The sequence below is a fragment of the Pseudopipra pipra genome, chromosome 18, assembly GCF_036250125.1.
Source record: "Pseudopipra pipra isolate bDixPip1 chromosome 18, bDixPip1.hap1, whole genome shotgun sequence".
Taxonomy (NCBI): domain Eukaryota; kingdom Metazoa; phylum Chordata; class Aves; order Passeriformes; family Pipridae; genus Pseudopipra; species Pseudopipra pipra.
The window spans coordinates 1,954,848-1,979,451 of record NC_087566.1 but is presented as its reverse complement, the minus strand read 5'-3'; the positions used below and the strand labels follow the sequence as shown (position 1 = coordinate 1,979,451).

General features: G+C 56.0%; 1 protein-coding gene across 4 annotated transcripts in view; it reads right to left on the bottom strand.

The window, feature by feature from the left end:
- The window catches only part of KSR2 (kinase suppressor of ras 2), a 77,940-nt gene that overhangs the window by 2,443 nt on the left and 50,893 nt on the right, over positions 1-24,604 (bottom strand). For 2 of the 4 annotated variants that reach the window (XM_064674613.1, XM_064674615.1), the window contains 5 exons: positions 14,481-14,577; positions 9,984-10,117; positions 5,817-5,948; positions 2,051-2,180; positions 589-722 (listed from right to left, as the gene is read on the bottom strand). In XM_064674613.1, the coding sequence (XP_064530683.1) occupies positions 589-722; positions 2,051-2,180; positions 5,817-5,948; positions 9,984-10,117; positions 14,481-14,577 (627 nt within the window). Of the gene's footprint in view, positions 1-584; positions 723-2,050; positions 2,181-5,816; positions 5,949-9,983; positions 10,118-14,480; positions 14,578-24,604 lie in introns of those variants that run through there. The other 2 variants (XM_064674614.1, XM_064674616.1) reach the window with 1 other exon arrangement.

Sequence of the window (24,604 nt, the reverse complement as noted above, 5' to 3'; positions counted from 1 at the left end):
GGAGAAATGAGCATCTCCAACCTTCAGGGAGAAGCAAGAGGGATGCTTGGAGCATCCTCTCCCTCAGCTCACATCCTTCTCCCTCCCTCCATCCCCATTTCCAGCCTCCACAGTCCGGGAGAAAGAAAAAACACCCCCCCCCCCCCCCCCGTGAATGCAAGCCCTGCGTGGGTGAGACTTTTGGTTCTGTTTGTCACAATATGACAAATTCAAGGGAAGAAAATGAGTTTCTAAGTGATTGTTCTGCCTTTTTCCTGCTGTTTCCAACAGGGCAGATCCCGAATCCCTGGCTGGGGAGTCATTTATGGCGTTCCCTGAAGCGGAGGGATGTGACTAAGCCGGAGTGGTGGAACAGAGCAGGATTTGGCCATGGGAGAAGAAGAGACCTGGAAGCTGCAGGTCTGAGGAGGGACCCCCGGGCAGGGCATCCCCCCAACAGTAAAATCTGGGAATAGGGAAGGCTGGGCAGGGGCAGGGCATCCCCCCAACAGTAAAATCTGGGAATAGGGAAGGCTGGGCAGGGGCAGGACATCCCCTCCAACAGTAAAATCTGGGAATAGGGAAGGCTGGGCAGGGGCAGGGACTTACTCTGCCGACTTCCAGAAGTGCCCGGGGTGGGAGAGGCGGCGGTTGCGCTTTGGCAGTTTCTCCAGCATGTCCATGAGCTTGGTGAAGGTGGGTCTCTCCTCCTGCTCGTAGGCCCAGCAGAAGAGGAGGATGTCCTGCGGCCACACGGGGTGGGGGGTGAGCAAACCCAGCCAGTCCCTCGCCCACCATGATCCCTGTGCCCAACATCCACACCACAGGGACCCCACCTCCGTCACCACGTCCTCGGGAAGGGCTGGGATGGAGGGGGTGTGCCCATCCCACAAGAATCCATCTCCATCATCACATCCTTGGGAAGGGCTGGGACAGGGAGAATGTGCCCATCCCATGAGGACCCATCTCCATCACCACATCCTTGTGAAGATTTGGGATGGAGGGGATGTGCCCATCCCATGGGGACACCATTTCCATCTTGTGAAGGGATGGGATAGAGGGGATGTGCCCATCCCATGAGGACCAACTCCATCACCACATCTTTGGGAAGGGCTGGGATTTGTCCATCCCACAAGGACCCGTCTCCATCACCACATCCTTGTGAAGATTTGGGATGGAGGGGAATGTGCCCATCCCATGAGGCCCTGTCTCCATCACCACATCCTTGTGAAGATTTGGGATGGAGGGGAATGTGCCCATCCCATGAGGCCCTGTCTCCATCACCACATCCTTGTGAAGGGCTGGGATGGAGGGGATGTGCCCATCCCATGAGGATCTGTCTCCATCACCACATCCTTGTGAAGATTTGGGATGGAGGGGATGTGCCCATCCCACAAGAATCCATCTCCATCACCACATCCTTGGGAAGATTTGGGATGGAGGGGATGTGCCCATCCCTTGAGGATCTGTCTCCATCACCACATCTTTGTGAAGGGCTGGGATGGAGGGGATGTGTCCATCCCATGGGGACACCATTTCCATCTTGTGAAGGGCTGGGATGGAGGGAATGTGTCCATCCCATGGGGACACCATTTCCATCTTGTGAAGGGCTGGGATGGAGGGAATGTGTCCATCCCATGGGGACACCATTTCCATCTTGTGAAGGGCTGGGATGGAGGGAATGTGTCCATCCCATGGGGACACCATTTCCATCTTGTGAAGGGCTGGGATGGAGGGGATGTGCCCATCCCACAAGAATCCATCTCCATCACCACATCCTTGGGAAGATTTGGGATGGAGGGGAATGTGCCCATCCCATGAGGATCTGTCTCCATCACCACATCTTTGTGAAGGGCTGGGATGGAGGGGATGTGCCCATCTCACAAGAACCCATCTCCATCACCACATCCTTGGGAAGATTTGGGATGGAGGGGAATGTGCCCATCCCACGAGGCCCCTTCTCCATCACCACATCCATGTGGGGGTTCCCGGGACCCAGCGGCCAGGACACGCACCGGTCCCTCCCCACACCCCCCCCACGGAGCTGCAGCGCCTCCCCCCCCCCACCTACCGAGATCTCCTTGCCCATCCCGATCTGGCTGAGGTTGGGCTTCATCCCTCTTCCCACCTGCCAGATGATCGCCTCCGCCGGCTGCGTCTTGAAGGGCCATTCCCGCGCGTGCAGCTCGTACCAGATGGTGCTGGGGGGAGACCACGGGAATCAGAGGGAGATGGAGGAGCTGGGAGGCGTTTCGGGGTGTGGGGATGTCTGCCCGTTGCACCCACCCCCACCATCTCTCCCCGCTCCAAAATCCCCGACATCCAGGAGACGCTTCATGACCCCGGAGGGGCTCAGCCCTCGTTACGGAGGTGACACCTCTCCTATTTTCCGGATGGAAAACGGAGGGGTTGACCCAGAGCAAGCCCTGATCCACACCAGGGATGATCCCAACCTATGGGAAGGAGGACAGGGGCTGCTGGAGGTCCAGGCAGAGCCTCCAGCCATCCTGTTCCATCCAGTGGGAATCTCCCACCCTGCCGCAGTGACACTTTGCCCCTCTGCCCGTGGGGGATCCCGCTGCTGGGCTGGTGTTCCCGACACCCCCTCCGGGGAAGGACGAGCCCAACTATCCCCTTGCACTCCCGTTTTCCCCTTTTTCTTCTTCCAAGCTACAAAAACCCATCCAAGCTGTGGCAAGAACCGTCCCAGGTGCCCTCACCGGGCGATGGCACAGGCGAACCCCCGGCCATCTGCCACTGCACCGAGCCCTCCCTTCCGCCAGGAATCCCGGATCCAAGGGAATATCCCAAACCAACGGTGTCTCTGGCTGAGCTGGCAGCCGCCCCCACGGCCCTCCGCCCCCGCTTCCGCCCGGGAGTTTTTTGCATCCTCGTTTTCTGGCATCCAGAGGCTGGACGAGCCCCGACTCCCGCGGTGCCGCCCCTCTTGTCCAAGGCAAATTCCATGGACCTGCTTTTCCCTCCCAGGGATGCCGTCACGACCAGGTTAAAGCAGCAAGAAACAGGGTTAAAACGACATCAGGGTGGAAAAACCTGGCAGAAGGGGTCTGATAAACGTAAGATCATTCCCTGATTTTGGAAATCAGCTCTTCTGATTTTGGAAAAATACGCCCAGTTTGGCTGTAAATCTCCAAAAAAATTGGAATAACGTGGCAGTAACGTTGGTGCTGTGGGTGCAGAGGAGGTGGGGGCTGGGGAGGGGTGGATCCTGTGGGCAGGCTCAGGGATTCCTAAACAGTCGGATTTAGCACATCCAACCCCTTCATTCGAGTTCCTAGCTGGGACTTTGGGGATTAATTTTTCACCTTCCCGCTTCTGGATGCCTTCAAAATATTTGGGCTGCGTTTCCCGAGGCGCCCCGGGGAGGGGGATGCTGCTCTGTGTCTCTTTGCACAAGGAGACCACACGTCAAAATGTTAATTATCGATGAGATCTCTCGGGTTTCGGTGAGGACACACCACCAGCCTCAGCCCCCTGCTCTGCACCACCCTCACACGCTTTACTTTAACATCTCTGCCTTCTTTAAAAGCTCTTTTCCTCTTGCTTCGCTGATCCCACAAATCCCTCGTGGGAAGCAAATAACCCTCCGGATCATCCGTGAGCCTCCAGGGCTTAACCGAGGGCAGCAGAAACAAGAAAGAGGGAAAACGTGGGAAAATCTTTTAATCTTTTAAGGAAACTGGTGCTTTACGCACGGGCAGAGCTCACACTCGAGGAGGAAAAGGGTAAATCAAGGCTCAGCAACCCACTCTCACTCAGTTCCGTAGGACCCCTTAATTCCTTCTTTATTTTCGTGCCGAAGTTGTGCCTCGGGGAGGGTAAAAAAAAAACCCAAGCAGGTCCTTTGGGCTGTAATTACTCTGGGTTTGATGGAAATATCACCTCCTCTAACGGGCCCACGCACCCTAATCCCCCCAGCCTTTAAGGTAGCCATGAGAAAATGAATCCCCCGGGGAAAATCCGTGGGTTTGTCGGGGTGGGATTGGGCTCCTGCCCCGAGGGAGGTTTGTGGGCAGGCAAAGGGCAGGAGGCGCTGAGGGAGACTCAGGAATTCTCCTTTTCTTGGCCTTTGGGCAGCACAGGCACCACCATCCCCTCCCTGCAGCCGGGTGAGGGGGAAAATCTGGGAGTCCAGGAGCTCCCAGGCTCGTGTTCTCCAGCTGTGGCATCCCCATCCCATATCCAAGCACCTTCTGTGCCCCCAGGAGGATGCAGGGGAGAGATGATGCCAGGCTGGCAGCCCCAGGATACTTCGGATCCTGTTGTCCAGAGCCACCCTAATCCACAGGCAAAGAAGGAGGATTTGGCATTTAGGGACTATTGGGGTGTCCAGGGATTCCCAGCCCTGCATCCCCCATCCTCTGCATCCTCAGCTGACACCCAAGCACCTTTTGGTTGGTACCTGCCCCCAGGAGGATGCAGGGCACAGATGATGCCAGGCTGGCATTCCCAGGATCCTGTTGTCCAGAGCTACCCTGATCCACAGCCAAAACAAGAGGATTTGGTGATTTAGGGAGGATTGGGGTGTCCAGGGATTCCCAGACCTGTGTCCCTCACCCCTGCATCCCCAGAGAACATCCAAGCTATTCTTGGTACCCCCCCAGGAGGAGGGTGATGCCAGGCTGGCATCCCCAGGATTCTCTGGATCCTGTTGCCCAGAGCCATCCATAGCTAAAACAGGAGGATTTGGGGATTTAGGGAGGATTGGGATGTCCAGGGGCTCCCAGCCCTGCAACCCCAATCCTCTGCATCCTCAGCTGACATCCAAGCACCTTTTGGCTGGTACCTGCCCCAGGAGGATGAAGGGGAGAGATGATGTCAGGTTGGCACTCCCAGGATGCTCCAAATCCTGTTGCCAGGAGCCACCCTGCTCCATTACCAAAACAGGATTATTTGGGGATTTAGGGAGAATCAGGGTGTCTAGGAACTCCCAGACCTGTGGCCTCCACCCCCTGCATCCCCATCCATTGTCCAAGCATCTTTTTGCTCTGGATCCCGTTGCCCAGAGCCACCTTGGTCCAGAGTCAGAACAGGAAGGTTTGGTGATTTAGGAAGGATTGGGGTGTCCAGGGATTCCCAGAGTTCTGCATCCTCAGCTGACATCCAAGCACCTTCTTGTTGGTACCTGCCCCAGGAGGATGCAGGGGACAGATGATGCCAGGCTGGCACTCCCAGGATACTCTGGATCCCATTGTCCAAAGCCATCCATAGCCAAAACAGGAGGATTTGGTGATTTAGGGAGAATCAGGGCATCCAGTGGCTCCCAGACCTGTGTCCCCAACCCCTGCACCCCCTTCCTTCTGCATCCCAGCCAACATCCAGGCACCCTCTTGTTGGTACCCTCCCCAGGAGGAGGAGGATGCCAGGCTGGCATCCTCTGGATCCTCCAGATCCCGTGGCCTGAAGCCACCCTGCTCCATTACCAAAACAGGGTTATTTGGTGATTTAGGGAGAATCAGCATGTCTAGGAGCTCCCAGACCTGTGTCTTCCACCCCCTGCATCCACATCCAACATCCAAGCACCTTTTGGCTGGTACCTGCCCCAGCAGGATCCAGGGGACAGATGATGCCAGGCTGGCACTGCCAGGATACTCTGCATCCCATTGCCCAAAGCCACCCTGGTCCCCAGCCAAACCAGGAGGCTCTGATGGTGTAGGGAGGGTTTCTCTCCAAACATCTCAAAGCAGGAAGGTGCTCCCAGCCCAGCCCGGGGGGTTCCCACAGGCAGCATCCCCTCGGCTCTGGGACAAGCAGACAGTGTCCCCGTCCCCCCCAGTTCTCTGCAGCCCTTTGGACCCCCGTGCCACAGGACTCACCCCAGTGCAAAGACATCCGAGTGCTTGGAGAAGGGCAGCTTGTCCTCCTCGGTGTCCGGGGAGAGCTGGCGGATGATCTCGGGGGCGAGGTGGCACAACCAGCCGTTCTGGATGCGCAGCTTGTTCTCCCTCCTGCCGGAACACGGAGCCAGGGGTACCACGGGGGGCACGTCACCGCTGCCAGGCAGCCCCCCCAGCCCTGCCACCCTCTGCCCACAGCGTTTGAGCCTGGTTTGCTCTTTGTCATCCTCGCAAAGTCGGGTTTTAACCTCGCTCTGGGGAACGTCGGCGTGACGGGTGTGCATTGATCCCTGCCAGGCTGCAGGGCAAAATCTGGGCACAGGATGGTGGGGAGGGGGAGTTGAGGGGGATTTAGGGTCTGACAGGGCTCTTGGTGTGGTTGTTGCACCAAAACACCCTCAAAGCCCCGGGGGCAAAGCACTGCTGGGGGGAATTCCCCCGGCACTGACACTGAGCTGGCCCTGGAGGGTGTTGGACTGGGGATCACTAAACAAACCCATCCCAAACTGGGATGCTCCAGACCCTGCTGCCCAAAGCCACCCTTGTCCATTGCCACAACAGGAGGGTTTTCTGATTTCAGAACAGGACCTGTGTCCCCAGTTCTCCATGTCCCCATCCCACATCCCAACACTTCCTTGTTGGTACCACCCCAGGAGGATGCAGGGGGGAGACGATGCCAGGCTGGCACGCCCAGGATGCTCCAGATCCTGTTGCCTGGAGCCACCCTGATGCATTAACCACAACAGGAGGATTTGGAGATTTAGGGAGAGTCTCACTCCAAATTTGAACCTCTCCTTGACTGGGGACCACAAGCAAACCCACCCTGAATTAATCACCTGGAAATGGGTGTTCTCAGGTGTTTGGCCCCCAAACAGCCCCTCCAGCCCATCCTCATGTCCAAGCCTCCAATGCCATCGCCCACAGGAGCAGCCTGGCTTTATTAACAGCCCCTCATTTAACCTCAGCTGTCCTTCCTCCACCTCCTCGAGCTCTCCCTGCTCGGTATAAACACTTTGGCCAACAGCTGAGGATGATGTTGGTTGCTCCTTCATCCTTTACATCCTCCAGGATGCACCACTGGCTTGAAAACGGCCCCTGGGCAGGGAAAAAAGGCAGGAATTGCTGCTGGGGGTGACACATTAAGCAGCTTGACCGTGTGTCTGAGCCCAAACTCAGCAGCAAGAGGCAACAAAAACTGTCCCACGTCATGTTGGGATGGAGAAGGAGGAGCCTCTGTCAGGAATTTCTCCCCGTTTGTGCTTTGGAGCCCTCCTAAAACCAGGGATGCCCAGGGATAAGGATGGCTGGGGGGACATCTGTCCTCCTGAACGTCAGCCTGGGGCCAAAATCCCAGAGCCCGGGGGTCCCCACCCAGGCACAGGCACCTCCATCCACCCTCAGAGCAGGACAAGCTCCCACCACAACTTCTCCCACACGGCCGGATCCTCCCGTCTCCAAGGCCATCCCCATCCCGAGGCATCCCCTGGAAATCTGGCAGCCACCAGAGGAGGAACCCCCTCCTTAGGGAAGGCCACTGATGGCCCAGGGAATCACTGATTAGGCCTCCTCGCCCCCTCTGGGGTCTGGAGGGCTCCTCTCCCCCCCGCTGTGACGGAGCCGCGGCCGCAATCAGCGGCTCCGGGAGACGCGGCCCCTCCGGCCCCGGGAGCCGCCGGGAAAAGAGCACTTTGGCACAGAGGGGAGGCTTTCAGCTCCTCCCCAACCCTCCCCCCGCCACCCTCCAGCCCGCACAGCTCTTAATTACAAGCCAGCATTAAGCACCTGGGCAATGAGGGAGGATGCGGAGGAGCTCCCCCGTCCTCGCCGGTGTGTGCCATCCCCGCCCCGGGCGGGCAGCGGGAAGCGGGATGGAGTGGGCAGCACTTAGATCTGCTCCACCACCCCTCAGCGAGGCCGGCTTTGCTCCCGGAGCTTTCATTTGTGCTCATTTCAGCAGCTCGGGGCTGTGATATCCCGCGAGGGGCGTTCAGGCTCAGCCTTGGGATGCTCCAGGGACGGGGTTTGGATCCACCCATCGTCCCTTCCAGAGCTCTGAGCGCTCAGCTGTGGGTTACGAGCTTCCAGCAACGGGGGCTGAGCTTTAATGTCATCCCAAGAGTGTTTTAATGGCAGGAATTTCAGGTTTTATAACAAAAGTTGCCCTGACTGCCCAACCCACATGGCCACTGCCACGGGCAGGAGGGAGCCCGACCTGCTGAGCTGCTTCTAAACCCACCCAGGACAAGTCCCCACCCAGGACAAGTCACCCCCAAGGCCAAGTCACCCCCAAGGCAAAGCAAGAGCTCCTCACACTCCTCCTAATTAGAGATCAGCCCTCCCGAGCCCAATAGCATTTAAATAATGGAGAAATAAATCTGATTTCACCAGCAGAAGCCACCAAATCACCAGGTCTCTGCAGAAAGTATTTTAAACCCTTTAAACCAGGCTGGTCTGGAGTTCATTCAGAGCTGAAATGTCACCACCCTTAGCCTGACCTGCAGAATTTCCTGCCTTCCCCACACGTGTTTGTCCAAGCCTCCAAGGACCCAAAATTGGGCTTCACCACTTTTCTTCTTCTGGAGGAACCAGAACCAGCAGAAAACCCACCCTGCAAAGCTGACCTGCAGACATCTGCTGCTTCAAACTCCGTGGTGTTTGAAGAGCCTTCTCTCAGCTCTCCCTCAGCAGAAAGCATGTTCCACCCACAGTCATGCTGGAAGCCCCTCAGGGCAGAGATTTTCTCATTCTCTCAATTTTTCTCTCCAAACACTGCTCATTTTCTGTCCAGCCTTGCTTTTCTGGCCATCCTCCCTGCCCTGGACTTCATCCCCTGGACTTTATCCCCTGGACTTTATCCCCTGGATTTTATCCCCTGGACTTTACCCCCCAGGTGACACCCCGGTCTTGAGCACGGATGGCCACGCATTGCCCACCTCATCCTCTACCCCATTCCCCCAGCATCTCATCCCTCATTTTCCTCTCCAGAGCATCTCTGACCTTCACAGCAAAGATTCCTGGCCAAACTCGGGACATTTCTGCCCAAATCCTCTTCCCGCTGCCGGAACGAGCTGTGCCTCCACCCTGGCAGGACCTGAGCCCCAAACCCCCTGCCCAGCTGCTAAACCAGAGGCAAAACCCACTCTGGATGGGATTTCTCGGATTCCCAAAGCTTTTGGCTGAGCCTGTGCCAAAGCAGATGATATTTGTGCAGGCAGAAGGGGAAGCCTGGCTGCCCATCCACCACGAGCAGCAGGGGATGGAGAGAAGCAGCCACCACCTTCTCCTCTAATTCTTGGACCTCATCATGTGGGAACTAGGGAAAAATATATCATTTCCACAGAGGAAACCTTCCTGTGCTGCTTCTGACACGAAGGGTTTGGTGAAAAAGGTGGGAAAAGTCAGCAATGCTCTTATTTTCCATTTTCTTTCCCCCCCACTTCTGTTTCCTTTCCCCCCTCCCAGCTTTGCTTTTCTTCCTTTCCCCAGCTGCTGAAACTCTTTTGCCCTGCCCTGCCTACAGCTGGAAAACCCCCCAGAGCGCCGGGAAAAGGAAGTTTCATAAGGAACATTTACCAACTGGTTTGGATTTAAACCCCCAGAGACCCCAAAAATGTCACAGTGCTGGAAATGTCCCAGGCTTGGCTCTGCTTTTCTCTGTGTCCTGCTCTGTGCTGGGCACAGACACCATGGCCAGATGTTTGTGACACCCAAAATGTCACCAGAGCAGTGAAGGGACAGCACAGGGATGGAACCACTTCACCCAGGCAGGAGATGAGGCAGATTCCAGGGATTTTTAGTGATATGTTAGGGAAAGGCCAAGGGATGAACCTGCCAGAGAGAAACACAGCCTGAGGAGCATCCCCAGGACGGCTGCAGGGTGGTTTGGCCATGGAAATGATGCATCCCACGGGAAGAGGTTGGGGCCAAGAGACACAGAGACTCACACACGGCATCGTGTTCCTTCCTACTGACCAAAACCAACGGGCTTCCAACAGCCCCAGGGCACTCAAAGGCACCTTGAACTCCTGCCTGCCAAGGCTGCAGACACAGAAAGGCACAGAAGGGCTTTTTGAGCTCTTTCCCAACGTGCCCAGCTCGGCAGGGCACAGGGAGGAGCTCCGGTGTCTCCCCCACGCCAGGTCCTACCTGCCCGCCTGGAGAACACCCGAGATGCTGAAGAGGCCGAAGTCGGTGATCACCACCTTCCCATTGTCGTAGAAAACATTCTTGGACTTGAGGTCCTTGTGGAGGATCCCCTTGGCGTGCAGGTAACCCATTCCCTAGGAGGGAAAGAGAGAGAGAAAAACCCCCCAAAATTAAAACAGCGGCACAGACCCAGAGGGTAACACACCCGAGCGGGGGGACCCCCGAGGGAGAGCCGGGGCTGCCACGGCACATCCAAGCCACACATCCCAAAAAACAGCCCTGCAGGAAGGGCAGGTGTGTGGAGGGATCCCTGGCAGGGGACGGGCGTGGGCGTCTCGGCTGCGACTCATCTTCCTGATTAATTGATTACGCGAGAGAAATTAGCGGCGAGCCGCACACCAGCAGCCACTTCCCTGAAAACCCTCCGCTGGGAAATGGATGATGATGATGATGTTTTCGCCCCCGTTCTCTTTCGGGGAGGAGGGAGAGGAGGGTAATAAGTCAACGCGAGGCCCCGGCTGAGCCGTCGGCGCTTCCGACGCGCACGCCGGCCCCACCGGCCCGGAAACGAGCTCCTCGCAGGAGCCCTCGCCTTAATTCCCCTTCCCCCAGGAAAAAAACGAGTCGGCGGTTAATTAAAATTGTCGCTAATGATGCCAAAAAAAAAAAAAAAAAAAAAAAAAAGGCCACGGGTGGGAAAATCCGAGCGCTCCTCGCTCGGCGCCGGCAAATCAAGGCGACCGCCGGCAGCTCCGCGCGGCGGATGTTCGGCTCCGCGGGGCAACCGGCGCTGGGAACGGGGAGGGGGATGAAAGACACTCATCCCGGCTCCCTCGGGGATTCTGTTGCTGGCCCACTTTTCGTTCTCCAGAGCAGACTAAGGGGAAAACTTGACGCAGAGGAGGCTGTGGGAGGATCGATGCCCAACAGGCCGGCAAACTGTTGCTTAAGAGCAAGTGATGGGTTGCCTGTCACGGGCAAGGGGGATTTATTAGCTGGATTTCCACGGGGATCCATCCATCCTAGGCCTGATCTTTTCATCTATCACCATTAACCGCGCAGGGTGGGGAGGAAGAGCACGTTTTTTCAGCTGGTGGCCGATGCGGGGCCGGAGGACGCGATCCAAATTCCACCACCTGGAAAAACTGGGAAGGCAAACTGAAAACACCCCGACCCGTCAAGTTACAGGGGCTTCTCTACACCCCGTAGCAGTCAAATCCTGAAGAGCCTCTGCCAAGGGAGGCTGTGGCTGGCTCTGAGCTGCTCCAGCTGCAGCTGGATGTCAGGACCATTCCAGGCACTGGGATTAATTAGGGGTCCCCAGTTCCCAGCACATGAAATAATGATGAGATTTAAAAACCTGCTTTCAAATGTCACCGTCACCTTCACAAAGTGCCAGGGCTGAGCGAGGGACAGCATTCCAGCGTCTCTCCTGCAAGGAGCACCCGTGGGACAGGGTGGATCCCAGTTCCATGGGGATGCTCCCGTGGGACAGGGTGCTGGGAGCACGGAGCAGCAGCAGGGACTTTGCTCCCACGCTCACCCAGCCGGGTGGGAACTCATCTCCACGTGGCCACCAGCCACAGCCCAGGCCTTGAGCCAAACCCAAATCCCTCACCTCGCTCCACGGAGATCCCACCGCAGATTCCAGCCCTGCCACCCTCACCCCTGGGATGATCCCGGAGAAAACCCTCCAGGCCAGGAACGCCTTCCTTTGCTCGGCTGCCGGGCGTGTGTGAAAAGGCAGCTCCCTCTGCCGGCATCCATCCCCGGATAAATCCACTCTCGCCTCTGGAGAACCCCGGGATAAGGAGAGCCCCTGCACGCACTAATCCAATCAGCTTAACAGCTCTTCCATCACACACCGGGATCCAAAGGATAAAGTCAAACAACTGCTGTGATGGGGTAGCAGAGCCAAAGCCTCCAGCTCCTCTGGGCAATGCAGGCCCAAGCCCACCCAAACTGAGGTGTTGGGCTTTTCCTTTGCTTCTCCACACCAAGGCCACCAAAACATCCTTAACATCTGCTGGAAGTCGGTGTGGAGAGGTGGGAAGGCTGGGAACCTTCAGCAGTGGTTGGGTCACAGCACAGTGCCAGGGCTGTCACGGACCTCCCCTGCCTTAAATTCCCTCAGTCTTTGCAGAAGAGACAGGATTGAATGTGTGACCACCCACTCAGAGGGTTGATCTGTGTCTCCAAAACAAGCAGTCATTCTCCAGTGACAGGCCTCAGAAATCCTCTCACAATTATTTCTGCAACAAAACAACTGTTACTGTGCTGGTCCTAAATTCCCTCTGCCTGAAATTCCCTCTGGAGCACAGGGAGAGCACGGCCTCGGCACCCAGCTGAGCCTTTGGACCTCTGCTAATTCCTCCAGGGACCTGGACTGGACACAAAGTCCCTGTGCCCTGCAGGTTGAAACAGGATCACCCGATCCCGTCCTTCCAAGGAGAAGGAATGCAGGGATACAGGGATGCTGTCAGGGGTACAGCCAGCTCCACATCTGATTTGCTTCATGGTGCTGGTGGTGCTGATGTTCTCCATGGTGGTGCTTCCATCTCACCGACCTGGTGAGGATCCCCCAGTGCTGGTGGTGCCTCTCAACCTCACAAAGAGTTTGAGGTTCATCCTCAAAAAACCCACACCAAGCAATGAACCCGCCCAGAGAAAGGGGCTGAACTGAGCCAGGATCTCCCTCTGGGAACACCCAGGAGGTGAGAGCCCTGAGCACGAGTCAGGGGGGAAAAATATGAGGCCTCAGGTGTTTCCTCAGAGGGAAAAATCCAGATCTCAAAAGAGGAAAATATGGATCAGAAGTAGAAATGGAGAGAGGCTCTTGGTTCCTCAGACAACCCCAGTTCAGGCTGTGGCTCCAAGACACCCCTTGTTTGAGGTTGCCAAGCTGTCCCTAACACACACCAGCTGCAGGAGGCAACGCTCTCATCCTCAAAAAACCCACACCAAGCAATGAACCCACCCAGAGAAAGGGGCTGAACGGAGCCAGGATCTCCCTCTGGGAACACCCAGGAGGTGAGAGCCCTGAGCATGAGTTGGGGGAAAAAATATGAGGCCAAACTATGTGATGCCTCAGAGGGAAAAACCCAGATCTCAAAGGAGGAAAACATGGATCAGAAGTAGAAATGAAAGGGAAAGAGGCTCTTGGTGCCTCGGACACCCCCAGCTCAGGCCGTGGCTCCGAGACACCCCTTGCAATGCTGGCTTAACAAAGAGGTTCAGGCTGGGCTCCCCTGCCAGAGACTTCAGGAGAATCTGAGGAATTGAAATTAAAAAGCTTAGAAACAATCTGCTCTTGGCTGAATCTGGGTGTAAATAAAATGCAAAACAGGCAATCAGAGCCAGCCTAAGCACCGTCCAGGGGATGGCACCAGGCAGGATCTACTGCAGGATCTGCACACTCTGGTTTATAACACAGATCTGAATATTTAAGGGGGGTGAAGAGCTGCCAGAAAACCTTATTTTTATTTTTCCCCCCCCCCCATAGAAATATGTTAAATGTGAGCTCAGCCCCAGCTGATCTGGGCTCTGGGGTGGAGGTGTTGGCTGACCTTGAGCAGGGCACAGGGTGGGACATGTGCCAAATACTTTTGGTATGGTTTGGTGATAAACAGGCTTGGAATCACAGCACAGCCCAACTCTGGCAGACAGCTCAACACCTCTGGGGCACAGGGGCCGTGGCAGACACCTTCTGGGGAGCTGTGATGGCTCAGGACCCAAATTCCCAGCCACTCCACCCTGCCACGTGAGGATCCTCCCCGGTGTCACGCCTGAAGTGTCAAAGATGCTCTTTGAGTCATCTCTGGGAGAGGAGGAGAAGCTTTTCCAGGTCTCAGAACTGTACGTGTGCTCTGCCTCGTGGCACCCCAGTGTCCTGCCACTGGCACCACGGCGCTGGCTCCGCAGGGAGCCCGGGCTCTGGGAATGCTTTTGCCATGGAGACGTGGGAACCTCGGACCAACAGCAGGTTATTAACAGCAGGAATTATTAACAGGTGGCCAGGAAAGCGGCTGCCCCATCCCTGGGAGTGTCCAAGGCCAGATTGGATGGGGCTTGGAGCAACCCAGGATAGTGGAAGGTGTCTCCCTGCCCATGGCAGGGGGTGGAATGAGATGAGATTTAAGGTCCCTTCCCACCCAAACAATTCTGGAATTCCATGGTTATTACTTTCTTTTACGAGAGCACAGGAATATCCAACCAGCAACTCGTTCCCAGAGCAAAGCTGGGCTCCAAGGCCTGTGCTTCCAAGAGGGAAGAGGAGCAGCGACCAGGATGAGCCCCAGTCACGGGCACCCCATGGAGGCCTTGGTGCCACACAGAGCACGAGAGGGAGGTCGAGGAGACCTAGATTTTAGAGCCAAGCAGGGCCATCCTGCCCAGAACCCTTGGCTGCTTCTCTCCCACTGCCCGGGGTGATCCCAGCGGGATCTGGGCTGGATTCAGACCCCCCCCCAGTGCCAGGCTGCCCCCCCCACACGGTACCTTCACGATCTCTTGTGCTATCTGCCTCGTCTTGTTGACGTCCAGGACGATTTTGGCGTCTCTCACCACCGAGTAGAGAGTCCGTCCTTTGCACAGGCTGGAAGAGCAGCGAGAGGGAGAGAGAAAAAACACAGTTTATGGCAAGAAACGTCCCCACATGACAACAGACAGCGGCTGGGAATTATAAATCATCACAAGAGCTTTGGCCACATCTCGAGGCAGGTGGAATCCAGTGTGGAAACTGGGGGGTCTCCCCAGTTTGGTGCTGGAGCTGAGCACCATCAGGGGTATCCTGGGCTGGTTCCTGGCTCTTTCCCGTGTCCCAGCCATGAGCAAACCACCTGGGCCTCTCGCTCCGGAGCTTTTTGTGCAAAACTGGCCACAGCTCCCCCGCCTCTTCCCCCCCCCCCCGAGGATACAATGCTCACAGATGTAACATGAGTCAAAAGAGGGAAGACAGGGAGGGGGGAGAAAAAAAGAAAAAAAAAGAACAGCCCAACCCGATGCACTGTACAATGTCCTCCAATTTTCCTTCTCGTACCAATTACAGTAAAATCTATTTACAGAGCCTTAATTACCAAAGGCAGCTGGATGGGGGGGGAAGGGGGGGTATAAACCAATTAAAAATATATTGACATTTGAATATCATAATGGAGTCCGTGGGTGGATGCTGCCTCCACTCCCGCCCACAGAAAAAGGGCTTTTTTGCTTTTCTGTATCCACCCACGCTCATTACGGGCAACTTTGGAAGGAAGAGACTGGATACCTGTGCCTGGGAAATCAAGTGCCCGACACACATCTCGCTGCAGAGCCTTCAGCGCCCGCAGCTGTTAATTTGCTTCTGTTCTGGTTACCAAATTAAAAGTTACAGGGTTTAATTCCTCTGCTCTCCCCCAGCTTTGCCCTCGCCCGGTTCCTGCAGCCCCGGGAATGCCAAGCACTGGGCTGGATTTGTCCCCTGGAAAATAACAGGGTTTGTCCTTTCTGGATGAAAATAATCATGGAATAGAGTCATGGAATGGCTGGGTTGGGAGGGACCTCTAAGGCCGTATAGTTCCAGCTCTCTGCCAGGGGCAGGGGCACCAGGCCAGGTTGGACGGGGCTTGGAGCAACCTGGGACAGTGAAAGGTGTCCCTGCCCACGGCAGGGGGTGGAATGAGATGAGCTTTAAGGTCCCTTCCCACCCAAACCATTCCATGAGCCTACAAAACCCAGAAGAAACCCAAACTTCAGAAGGTCATGAGCACAAAGGTCCCTCCTGCTCCTGAGCCAAAAGCTCCACATCCCTCCGTGGGCAGAGAGCACAGTTTTCAGGTCAAGCAGCAAAGCAGGAACAGGACTAGCCCCGTATCTCACGGGTTTGGGAAAGACAACAGCGTCCTCCAAAGTATTTCATCACTGGCTGTGTTGGAAACAGCCTTGCTGGACACAAGTGGTGGGGGTTTTAGGGCAGCAGCTGCTTCCTCAGGGTTGGTTTTCCCTGTTCAGGTGTCTCAGCACGTCCCTGAGCACCCCAGCTGGATGCAGACCTGAGGCAACCGCAATTCCAAACACGATCTCCCCCTAAACCGGTCGCTCCCTATCTTCTGCAATAGCTGGGCTGCACTCAAATGTGAATTTGCTGAAGATTAGGATCCAAGCACTCAAACTCCTGCTTGGAAATCAGTGATAAAACCCTTCGGGTTCTGCAACCGGAATTAGAGGGTGCAAAATAACGACAGGCACAAACTCTCCTTCCACCACGGTGTATTTTCCTGCACGTAAACCCGTGAAGTTTTAAGCTCTGCTGCACAACAGCCACCTCCACGACCTGCCTGCACCCAGAGGAGTTCCCCCAGCCCTCCCCATTCCCCGGCAAACGCTTGTTTTCCCCCAGAGGAAACCATTGCAGCGAGTTGCTCGTGGTCTGAATTGGTCCCAAATTGACATTTGTAACTGCAGTGAGTGGATTAGTGCTGGAACCGGGCTCGATTTCAGCCCTAAAGCGAGTTAAGATCAGCTGTTTTCCTGGCAAAGGGTTGTTTAGAGGAAAATCCTCACATTTCTGCCTATCTGAGCTGCTGAGATAACCCCGAGAGCGGAGCCTGCAGCCCTTGACTGATGAGATTCCCATCTCTCCACTTCATTTACGGAGGGATGGCATTAAAGGAGGCAGCGGATGGAGCCGGCACAAGCGCCGGCACAGGGAGAGCGGCCAGCGCTCAGCCCCGGGGTGGTGGCACCACCACATGGGACGTGTCACCACCACATGGGACGTGTCACCACTGCTCCTCAGGCCCCGGGAGAGCCTCCAAGGCAGCCCAGGTGCTCCTCTCCTCCCCTCGATGAATAACCGCTCCGAATTAATTCAACCGGCGACCGCCGCGCCGGCACATTGGAGTTTTCTTGCCGGATAAGGAGCTGCCAACGCAGAGATAAAGCCCGGTTGATACCTATTATGCAGCACCTGAGCCCATTCAGCCACCACCTGCAGAACCTTTTCATGGCAGAGCCCAACAATTTCGCTTCTCCTCGTTCCTCGCCTGCCGCTCAATCGCTCCCCATTCGGGCGGCAGCGGCGGGAACAAAGCGCGGGGCACGCGAATCCTGTCCCGCCTTCCCGCCCGGAGAGCTCCGCGCTCCACGGGGGCATTGAGGCACCATCCGGAGGCTGAGGATCACAGGGCCACAAACAAAGGCAGGAGATTTGCATCTCGAGGCGGGCGCCGGTTCATTCACCGCTGAAGAGCGCGCTCGGAAAGGAACACTTGTGTTCTCCTCCCGAACTTCTCCGTCCCACCTGCCGGCGGAGCGGGCAGGTTGATGGCGCATCAAACCCCATCCAGAGCCGAGGGGCAGCAGGGACAGCTCGTCCAAGTCACTCAGGGAGATGCAAAGGTCCTTCTCCACCCCGGCCCGTGGCGCGGGCACGGCTCGCAGCCTTCCCCGGTGCCAGGACAGTCCCGGCCCCATCCCGCTGCAGATGCAACTCTCGACTCGAAATGAGTTTCTGAAGTGTTCAGCCAAGCAAGCCAAATCCCAAATTGCTTTATAAACACTCTGCATTTCCCAACGTGGGCTGAAGGCATCAGCAACGGGAGCAAAGCCAAGGCGACTCGCAGAGGAACGATTTGGGAGGGATGAGTGAGGAAGAGCTGGAGCGCTGCCTCCTGGTGTTCTCGCTGTTCGACCTGAAAACTGCCTCGGCCGTCTGCCATCCCCTGGGGGCTTTACTCTGCTCTGCAACAGTGCTGGTCATCACCTCTGCACTGATGGCAATTGCCCCTACATTGATGGCCACCACCTCTGCACTGATGGCCACCATCTCTACACTGATGGCCACCATCTCTACACTGATGGCCATCACCTCTACACTGATGGCCATCACCTCTTCACTGGTGGCCATCACCTCTACACTGATAGCCACCACCTTTAGACTGATGGCCATCACCTCTACACTGATGGCCATCACCTCTACACTGATGGCCACCATCTCTACACTGATGGCCACCATCTCTACACTGATGCCTGTCACCTCTACACTGGTGGCCATCACCTCTATATTGCTGGTCATTGCCTCTACCCTGATGGCCACCACCTTTACACTGATGGCCATGGACTCTACATTGATGGCCACCACCTCTATACTAATGGCCACCACCTCTGCATTGATGGTCATCACCTCTCCACTGGTGGCCATCACCTCTACATTGCTGGTCATCGCCTCTACCCTGATGGCCACCACCATTACACTGGTGGCCAACACCTCTACACTGATGGCCACCATCTCTACATTGATGGTCATTGCCTCTACAGTGGTGGCCACCACCTTTACACTGATGGCCATGGACTCTACATTGATGGCCACCACCTCTATACTGATAGCCACCACCTCTGCATTGATGGTCATTGCCTCTCCACTGGTGTCCACCACCTCTACACTGGTGGCCACCATCTCTACACTGGTGGCCACCATCTCTACACTGGTGCCCATCACCTCTCCACTGGTGGCCACCACCACTACACTGATGGCCACTATCTCTACACTGGTGGCCAAAACATCTACATTGGTGGCCATCACCTCTCCACTGGTGGCCACCATCTCTACACTGATGGCCACCACCTCTACACTGATGGCCACCACCTCTACACTGATGCCCACCATCTCTACACTGATGGCCACCATCTCTACACTGATGGCCACCATCTCTACACTGGTAACCACCCTCTCAACACTGGTGGCCACCATCTCTACATCGATGGCCAGCATTCCCCAGGGTTGGAGCCCCGGCCTGGCCTGGAGCAGGGATCCCTTCCAGCTCGCTGCCGTTACTCCCCGGCGCTCCGTGCTTTCCTGCCCCTGCCCAACCATCCCCAGAAACGCCCCTTAAATCCACCGGGCTCGTTGGAACACCCCGAAGTGACAAATGCCAGAGCCCGGGAAGCTCATTCCTTGCCCGCCTATGGATTTATGGGGAGCCAGCTCCGATTCCATGGTGACAGTCGGCACCGAACACCCAGGGGAGACAGGAGAGAGAGGGGGAATTAATAAGAAGTGCTTTAATATAAAAATACCTCTGCTGGCAGGTTACGTCTGTGCTGGAGGAAAGACAGAGCCGAGGAGGGGCTGCTCGGATGCTCCCACACTCCCCACCAGTTCACTCATTTTTAGTATTTCACGGAAAAAAAGGGAACCTTTGGGGAATATTAAGAAAGATAGAGCAACAGGAACCACTGAGCTGGGACTTATTTAATTTCATTGGAGCAGGACTAGCCGTGGCAGAGAGGGAAAAAAAGCAGTGCTGCACACGTCTGCCCCTTCCTGACTTATTTGGGAAGTTTTCAAGAAGCTCTTTCCATACATTAGCTTGTTTTTCTCTTTCGGAGGCGTCTGGCAGTTGTGCTTTTGCATCTCGGCAGCTCCCGGCGCGTTTCACGGAACAGGAAATCAAACAAGGCTGGAAGAGCAGCAAAAAAAGGGAGAGCTTTGGGGGAATTTTTATCCCCTAGGCTTTGTTTTCCTCTAAGTTGACAAGGAATCTCAGCCCCTGGAGGCACGTCCTCCCTGCAGTGGCACCATCCACCTCCGGCTCCCCGAACCCTCTGCATCCAAACACCGCCCCAGGGACACCGGGATCACCCCAGGGACACCGGGATCGCCCCAGGGACACCGGGATCACCCCAGGGACACCGGGATCGCCCCAGGGACACTGGGATCGCCCCAGGGACACCGGGATCACCCCAGGGACACTGGGATCACCCCAGGGACACCGGGATCACCCCAGGGATGCCGGGATCACCCCAGGGACACTGGGATCGCCCCAGGGACACTGGGATCACCCCAGGGACACCGGGATCGCCCCAGGGACACCGGGATCGCCCCAGTGGGAGCTGCAATGAGTTCGTTGGGTCTCAGTCTAAGGACAAAGATGTCTCCAGGTTCCCCTGTCCCCTGAGGGATGCTCAGGACTGGTTTCACTGGGATTCACCACTAAAACCTCCAGGTGAAGCAGGTCTCCTCTGAGCCACACATATCCAGCATCCCGAGGTTTAGCATGGGAATGTTGCAGCCCCAGGACAACAACTGTCCTCTCCTTTCCATCCCAAGCATGGACTTGCCTTTCCTCCCGTTCCTGCTGCTTCAAACAAAGGTAACGTGTGCTTTCCTTCCTCCCCAGACCCTCAGAAGCACCATCCATTTCCACTGGACCATGACCAGGGCGGGAAAACTGGGATATCAGGGAAAATGACTTCACTGAAAGAGTTGTCCTGCCCAGGGCAGGGCTGGAGTCCCCATCCCTGGAGGATTTAAAACCCATGTGGATGTGGCCCTTGGGGACATGGTTAGTGGTGGCCTTGGTAGTGCTGGGGGAACGGCTGGACTCGATGACCTTAAGGATCTTTTCCAACCTGAGGGTTGGACTCGATGATCTGAAGGATCGTTTTCCAAATGATTCTGTGATTCCCTGAAAGCAGCAGCAGCTCAGTGCCCCAAAACTCTTGACCCAAACCTGCAGATGCTGATGCTGAGCACCAAGATCCACCAGAGCCTCTGGGGTGAAAACACTTGTCCCACCAAACTCCCGCTCTGAACTCAACCCTTACACAAGCCTCCCAAAGCAACCCCAACGGGAAAACAGGGAATTCATGACCTGCCACGAGCAACACTTTTGGCCATGGCAAAGCCCAGATCCCCCCACCCTGGAGTTTGGAGAGACCCGGCTCCTGCTCCTCACGGAGCAGCCTCTGCAGGGAGAAACCAGAGCGGGGAAACAGAAAAGCCCCAGAGAGACGATCCCTCATCCCGCTCCCGCTATCTCCCGATGGAAGCACCGGCTTTTGACGGATATTACTTAGGCAGCAGAATTTTCCTGCCAGCAGCTGGCACGGGAGATAACTGCAGCCGGCACAGCCCAGCCACGAGGGCTGCACGAGGAGGGGGAAGGGAGGAGGAGGAGGAGGAGGAGGAGGGGGATCAGCCTCCCCGAAAAGTCGCTCCGACTCCATCGTCGCTTCGGAAAAAAACAAGCTATTTAGGAAAAAGCCAACTGCAGGCATTTTTTATTTGAGGGAGAGAGCAGCAGAGGAGACGAGCTCTCCTCCAGCTGCAGGGGAAGAGCTGGGGGACAGGTGAGTGCTGTGGCCTGGCTAAAGCCCTGCTGGCAAACAACTCAGCCAGAAATACTCAGTGCTTCGGCCACTCGCTGCCTTTGGAAAGGACACCCTTGGAACAGGCTCCAAGAGGTGCACGGGGATGTGAAAGGCTCTTTGACCTCCCTGCCTTTGAAGGAGCCTTAAATATTCCCTGTGCCCTGATCCTCCTGCTATTTTGAACTATTTGAACTACAGGAAAGAAAGGAAATTTAAAAAAAACCCCCTTCTTTTGAAGAGGGGGATGAAGCAAATCTTTGGATTCGCTAGAACCCAACTCCACTTTGGAATAGTAATAACAATTATAATTATTATTAAAAAACTAATGATGCTTTCACAGGAATGATTTGATTCTTGGTTAGGCAGGATGCCAGCATGTAGTTCCTTCACAAGCAGCTCTTCCCAACCCCAAAGAGGATCCCTGGCATTGAGGGTGCTCAGAAAAATTAGGGATTGCCACAAAGAGGATCCCTGGCATTGAGGGTGCTCAGAAAAATTACAGATTGCCACAAAGAGGATCCCTGGCTTTGATGGTGCTCAGAAAGAAATAAGGAATGGCCCTAGAGAGGATCCCTGGCATTGAGGGTGCTCATAAAAATTAAGGAAGGGCCCCAGAAAGAGGATTGAGGGTGCTCAGAAAAAAAGAAGGAATGGCCCAGAGAGGATCCCTGGCATTGAGGATGCTCAGAAAAAATAAGGCATGGATGTAGAGAGAGGATTGAGGGTGCTCAGAAAAATAAGGAATGGCCCAAAAGAGGATCCCTGGCTTTGAGGGTGCTCAGAAAAATTAAGGAGGGGCCCCAGAAAGAGGATTGAGGATGCTCAGAAAAAACAAGGGATGATGCTCAGATGTCACTGAACAGCGGAGGGAAGAGCTGGCATGAGTGGGAAGCCCTGGTGGGACGGTGTCTCAGCAGGGCACTTCATCCCAGCGTTCCCTCAAACCCCGGCTAAATCCCTTCCTCTCTGGCAAAGCACCTCGGGAAGGACTTTCCCTGAGAAACTACAGCCAAAATAGAACTATGGCAGTTTGAAACCCTCTTAGAACACAGAGTAGAACCTTCCCCTGATCCCCCTCCACCAGAGGACACAGAGCAGACCCTTCCCCTGATCCCCCTCCACCAGAGCAGCACCAGAGCAGACCCTTCCCCTGATCCCCCTCCACCAGAGCAGCACCAGAGCAGACCCTTCCCCTGATCCCCCTCCACCAGAGGACACAGAGCAGACCCTTCCCCTGATCCCCCTCCAGCAGAGCAGCACCAGAGGCGCCGCTGGCCGAGCAGCCGTGGGCAGGGATTTGGGGCTCTGATAGGGAAGGGGAGCTCGGCCGGCACCGATGCCATTCCAGCATCAAACACCCCAGCCCTGACCATCCTGACTGTGCCAGGACCGTGCCAGGAAGCTGAACGTGAGCCAGAGTGTGCCCAGGTAGCCAAGAGGGCCAATGGATCGTGGCCTGGATCAGGAAGAGTGTGGCAGCAGGAGCAGGGCAGTGATTGTTGGCCTGGACTCAGCACTGGTGAGGCCACCCCTGGAGTGCTGTGTCCAGCTCTGGGCCCTCAGCTCAGGAAGGACATTGAGGGGCTGGAGCAGGTCCAGAGGAGAGCAGCGAGGCTGGGGAAGGGACTGGAGCACAATTCCCATGAGGAGAGGCTGAGGGAGCTGGGGAGGCTCAGTCTGGAGAAGAGGAGGCTCAGGGGAGACCTCCTCACTCTCTGCAACTCCCTGACAGGAGGGGGGAGCTGGGTGGGGGTCAGGCTCTTCTCCCAGGAACCAGCAGCAGGACAAGAGGGCTGGGTCTTCAGCTGTGCCAGGGGAGGTTTAGGTTGAACATTAGGAAGAAAGTTTTTCCAGAGCGAGTGCTCAGCCATTGGAATGGGCTGCCCAGGGAAGTGGGGGATTCTCCATCCCTGGAGGTGTTTAAGGACAGACTGGATGTGGCATCAGTGCCATGGGCTGGGAACCACGGCGGGGTTGGATCAAGGGTTGGACTTGATGATCTCAGAAGTCTTTTCCAACCTGGTTGATTCTATGATTCTATGATCCCATGATTCCATGATCCTCTTCACTCAGGATACTCCAGTCTCCTCCCCAGCCCATCCCATCCCTCTCCACGAGCAGCCCAAAGCCACGCTGTCTGCAGGTGGAAGATAAACACTCACTTAATGTATATATTAATACACATATTGACTTTCCTGCTGTCGGTCGTTATCAAGATTTATCCAGCCTGATGGCCTCCTATTGATCGGGAGGGAGTGTATTCCCACGGGTCAATCCATTCTGATCCAGCCTCTGGCATGAAGTCGATACCTATTTATTCGATGATCTACGAGCTCCATTATTTAACTGCCAGCAAAGGGAACGCAGCAGAAAGTGAGAGAAGGGAAAACAACTTGAGGAGAGCAGGATGATCCAGCTCCCAGAGCGGGTGCTGGGACATGGGCAGGGTTAGGGGAGGCAGGAATCCACGGCTTCTGCTCCCAAAATACACCCAGGAGTGGGGAGAGAGGGGTGGGATCTGACAGGCCCCTCAGAAATGCTCTGGGATCATGGAATGGGTTGGGTTGGAAGGGACCTTACAGATCATCTAGTTCCAAATCCCTTCCACTCTCCCAGGTTGCTCCAAACCCCATCCAACCTGGCCTTGGACACTTCCAGGGATCCAGGGGCAGCCACAGCTTCTCTGGGCAACCTGGGCCAGGGCCTCCCCACCCTCACAGCCAGGAATTCCTTCCCAATATCCCATCTAACCCTCTGGCAGTGGGAAGCCATTCTCCCTAGTCCTGCCCATGAATGTTTCCAGCCTGGCACAGAGGAAAACAACGTGCCAGCTCCAGGCCTCAGTTTCCCTCCCACTGCTCAGGATTTAGAGCTTCTACTCAACTTTCCAGGGCAGGAAAGGAGGTTGAGAGGATGCCCTTTAATGAGTTGCAGCAAGGAGAAAAATCCAGTTTCACCGAATCCCAGGATGGTTTGGGTTGGGAAGGACCTTAAAGACCCTCTTGTTCCGAGCCCCTGCCATGGGCAGGGATGCCCCTCTCTAGGTCAGGTTGCTCAGGGCTCCATCCAACCTGGCCTCCTTCTTCCTTCAATTTGTTGTCCACCAAATGGACAGCATGGATCCCTGGAGAGAACAACGGGCTGGCTGCAAGCACCAGGCACTGGCTTGCACAGCTCTGGAGCATCCACAGGGAAAATCCAAGCCCTGCAATCTGTTCTGCCCTGAGCGTGATGATTTACACCTTCCCCTTTCCTCCCACCCTTCAATCCGTGGTGAATACCCCCAGCTCCCTCAGCATCAAGATCTACAAGCCCCAAATCCTTCCCAGGATTTGGAATCCTTCCCAGGACACTGTAAATGTCAGGAGGGTCAGCACTGGGCGAGGCTTGGAAGAGCCGAGGGTTTAAAGCTGAGCTTTATCCAGAGCTCTTCCACGCCCACAGGGAGCAGGGTCCAGGGATGGGAGAGCATCCCTTCTGAGGAGCTGGGCTTG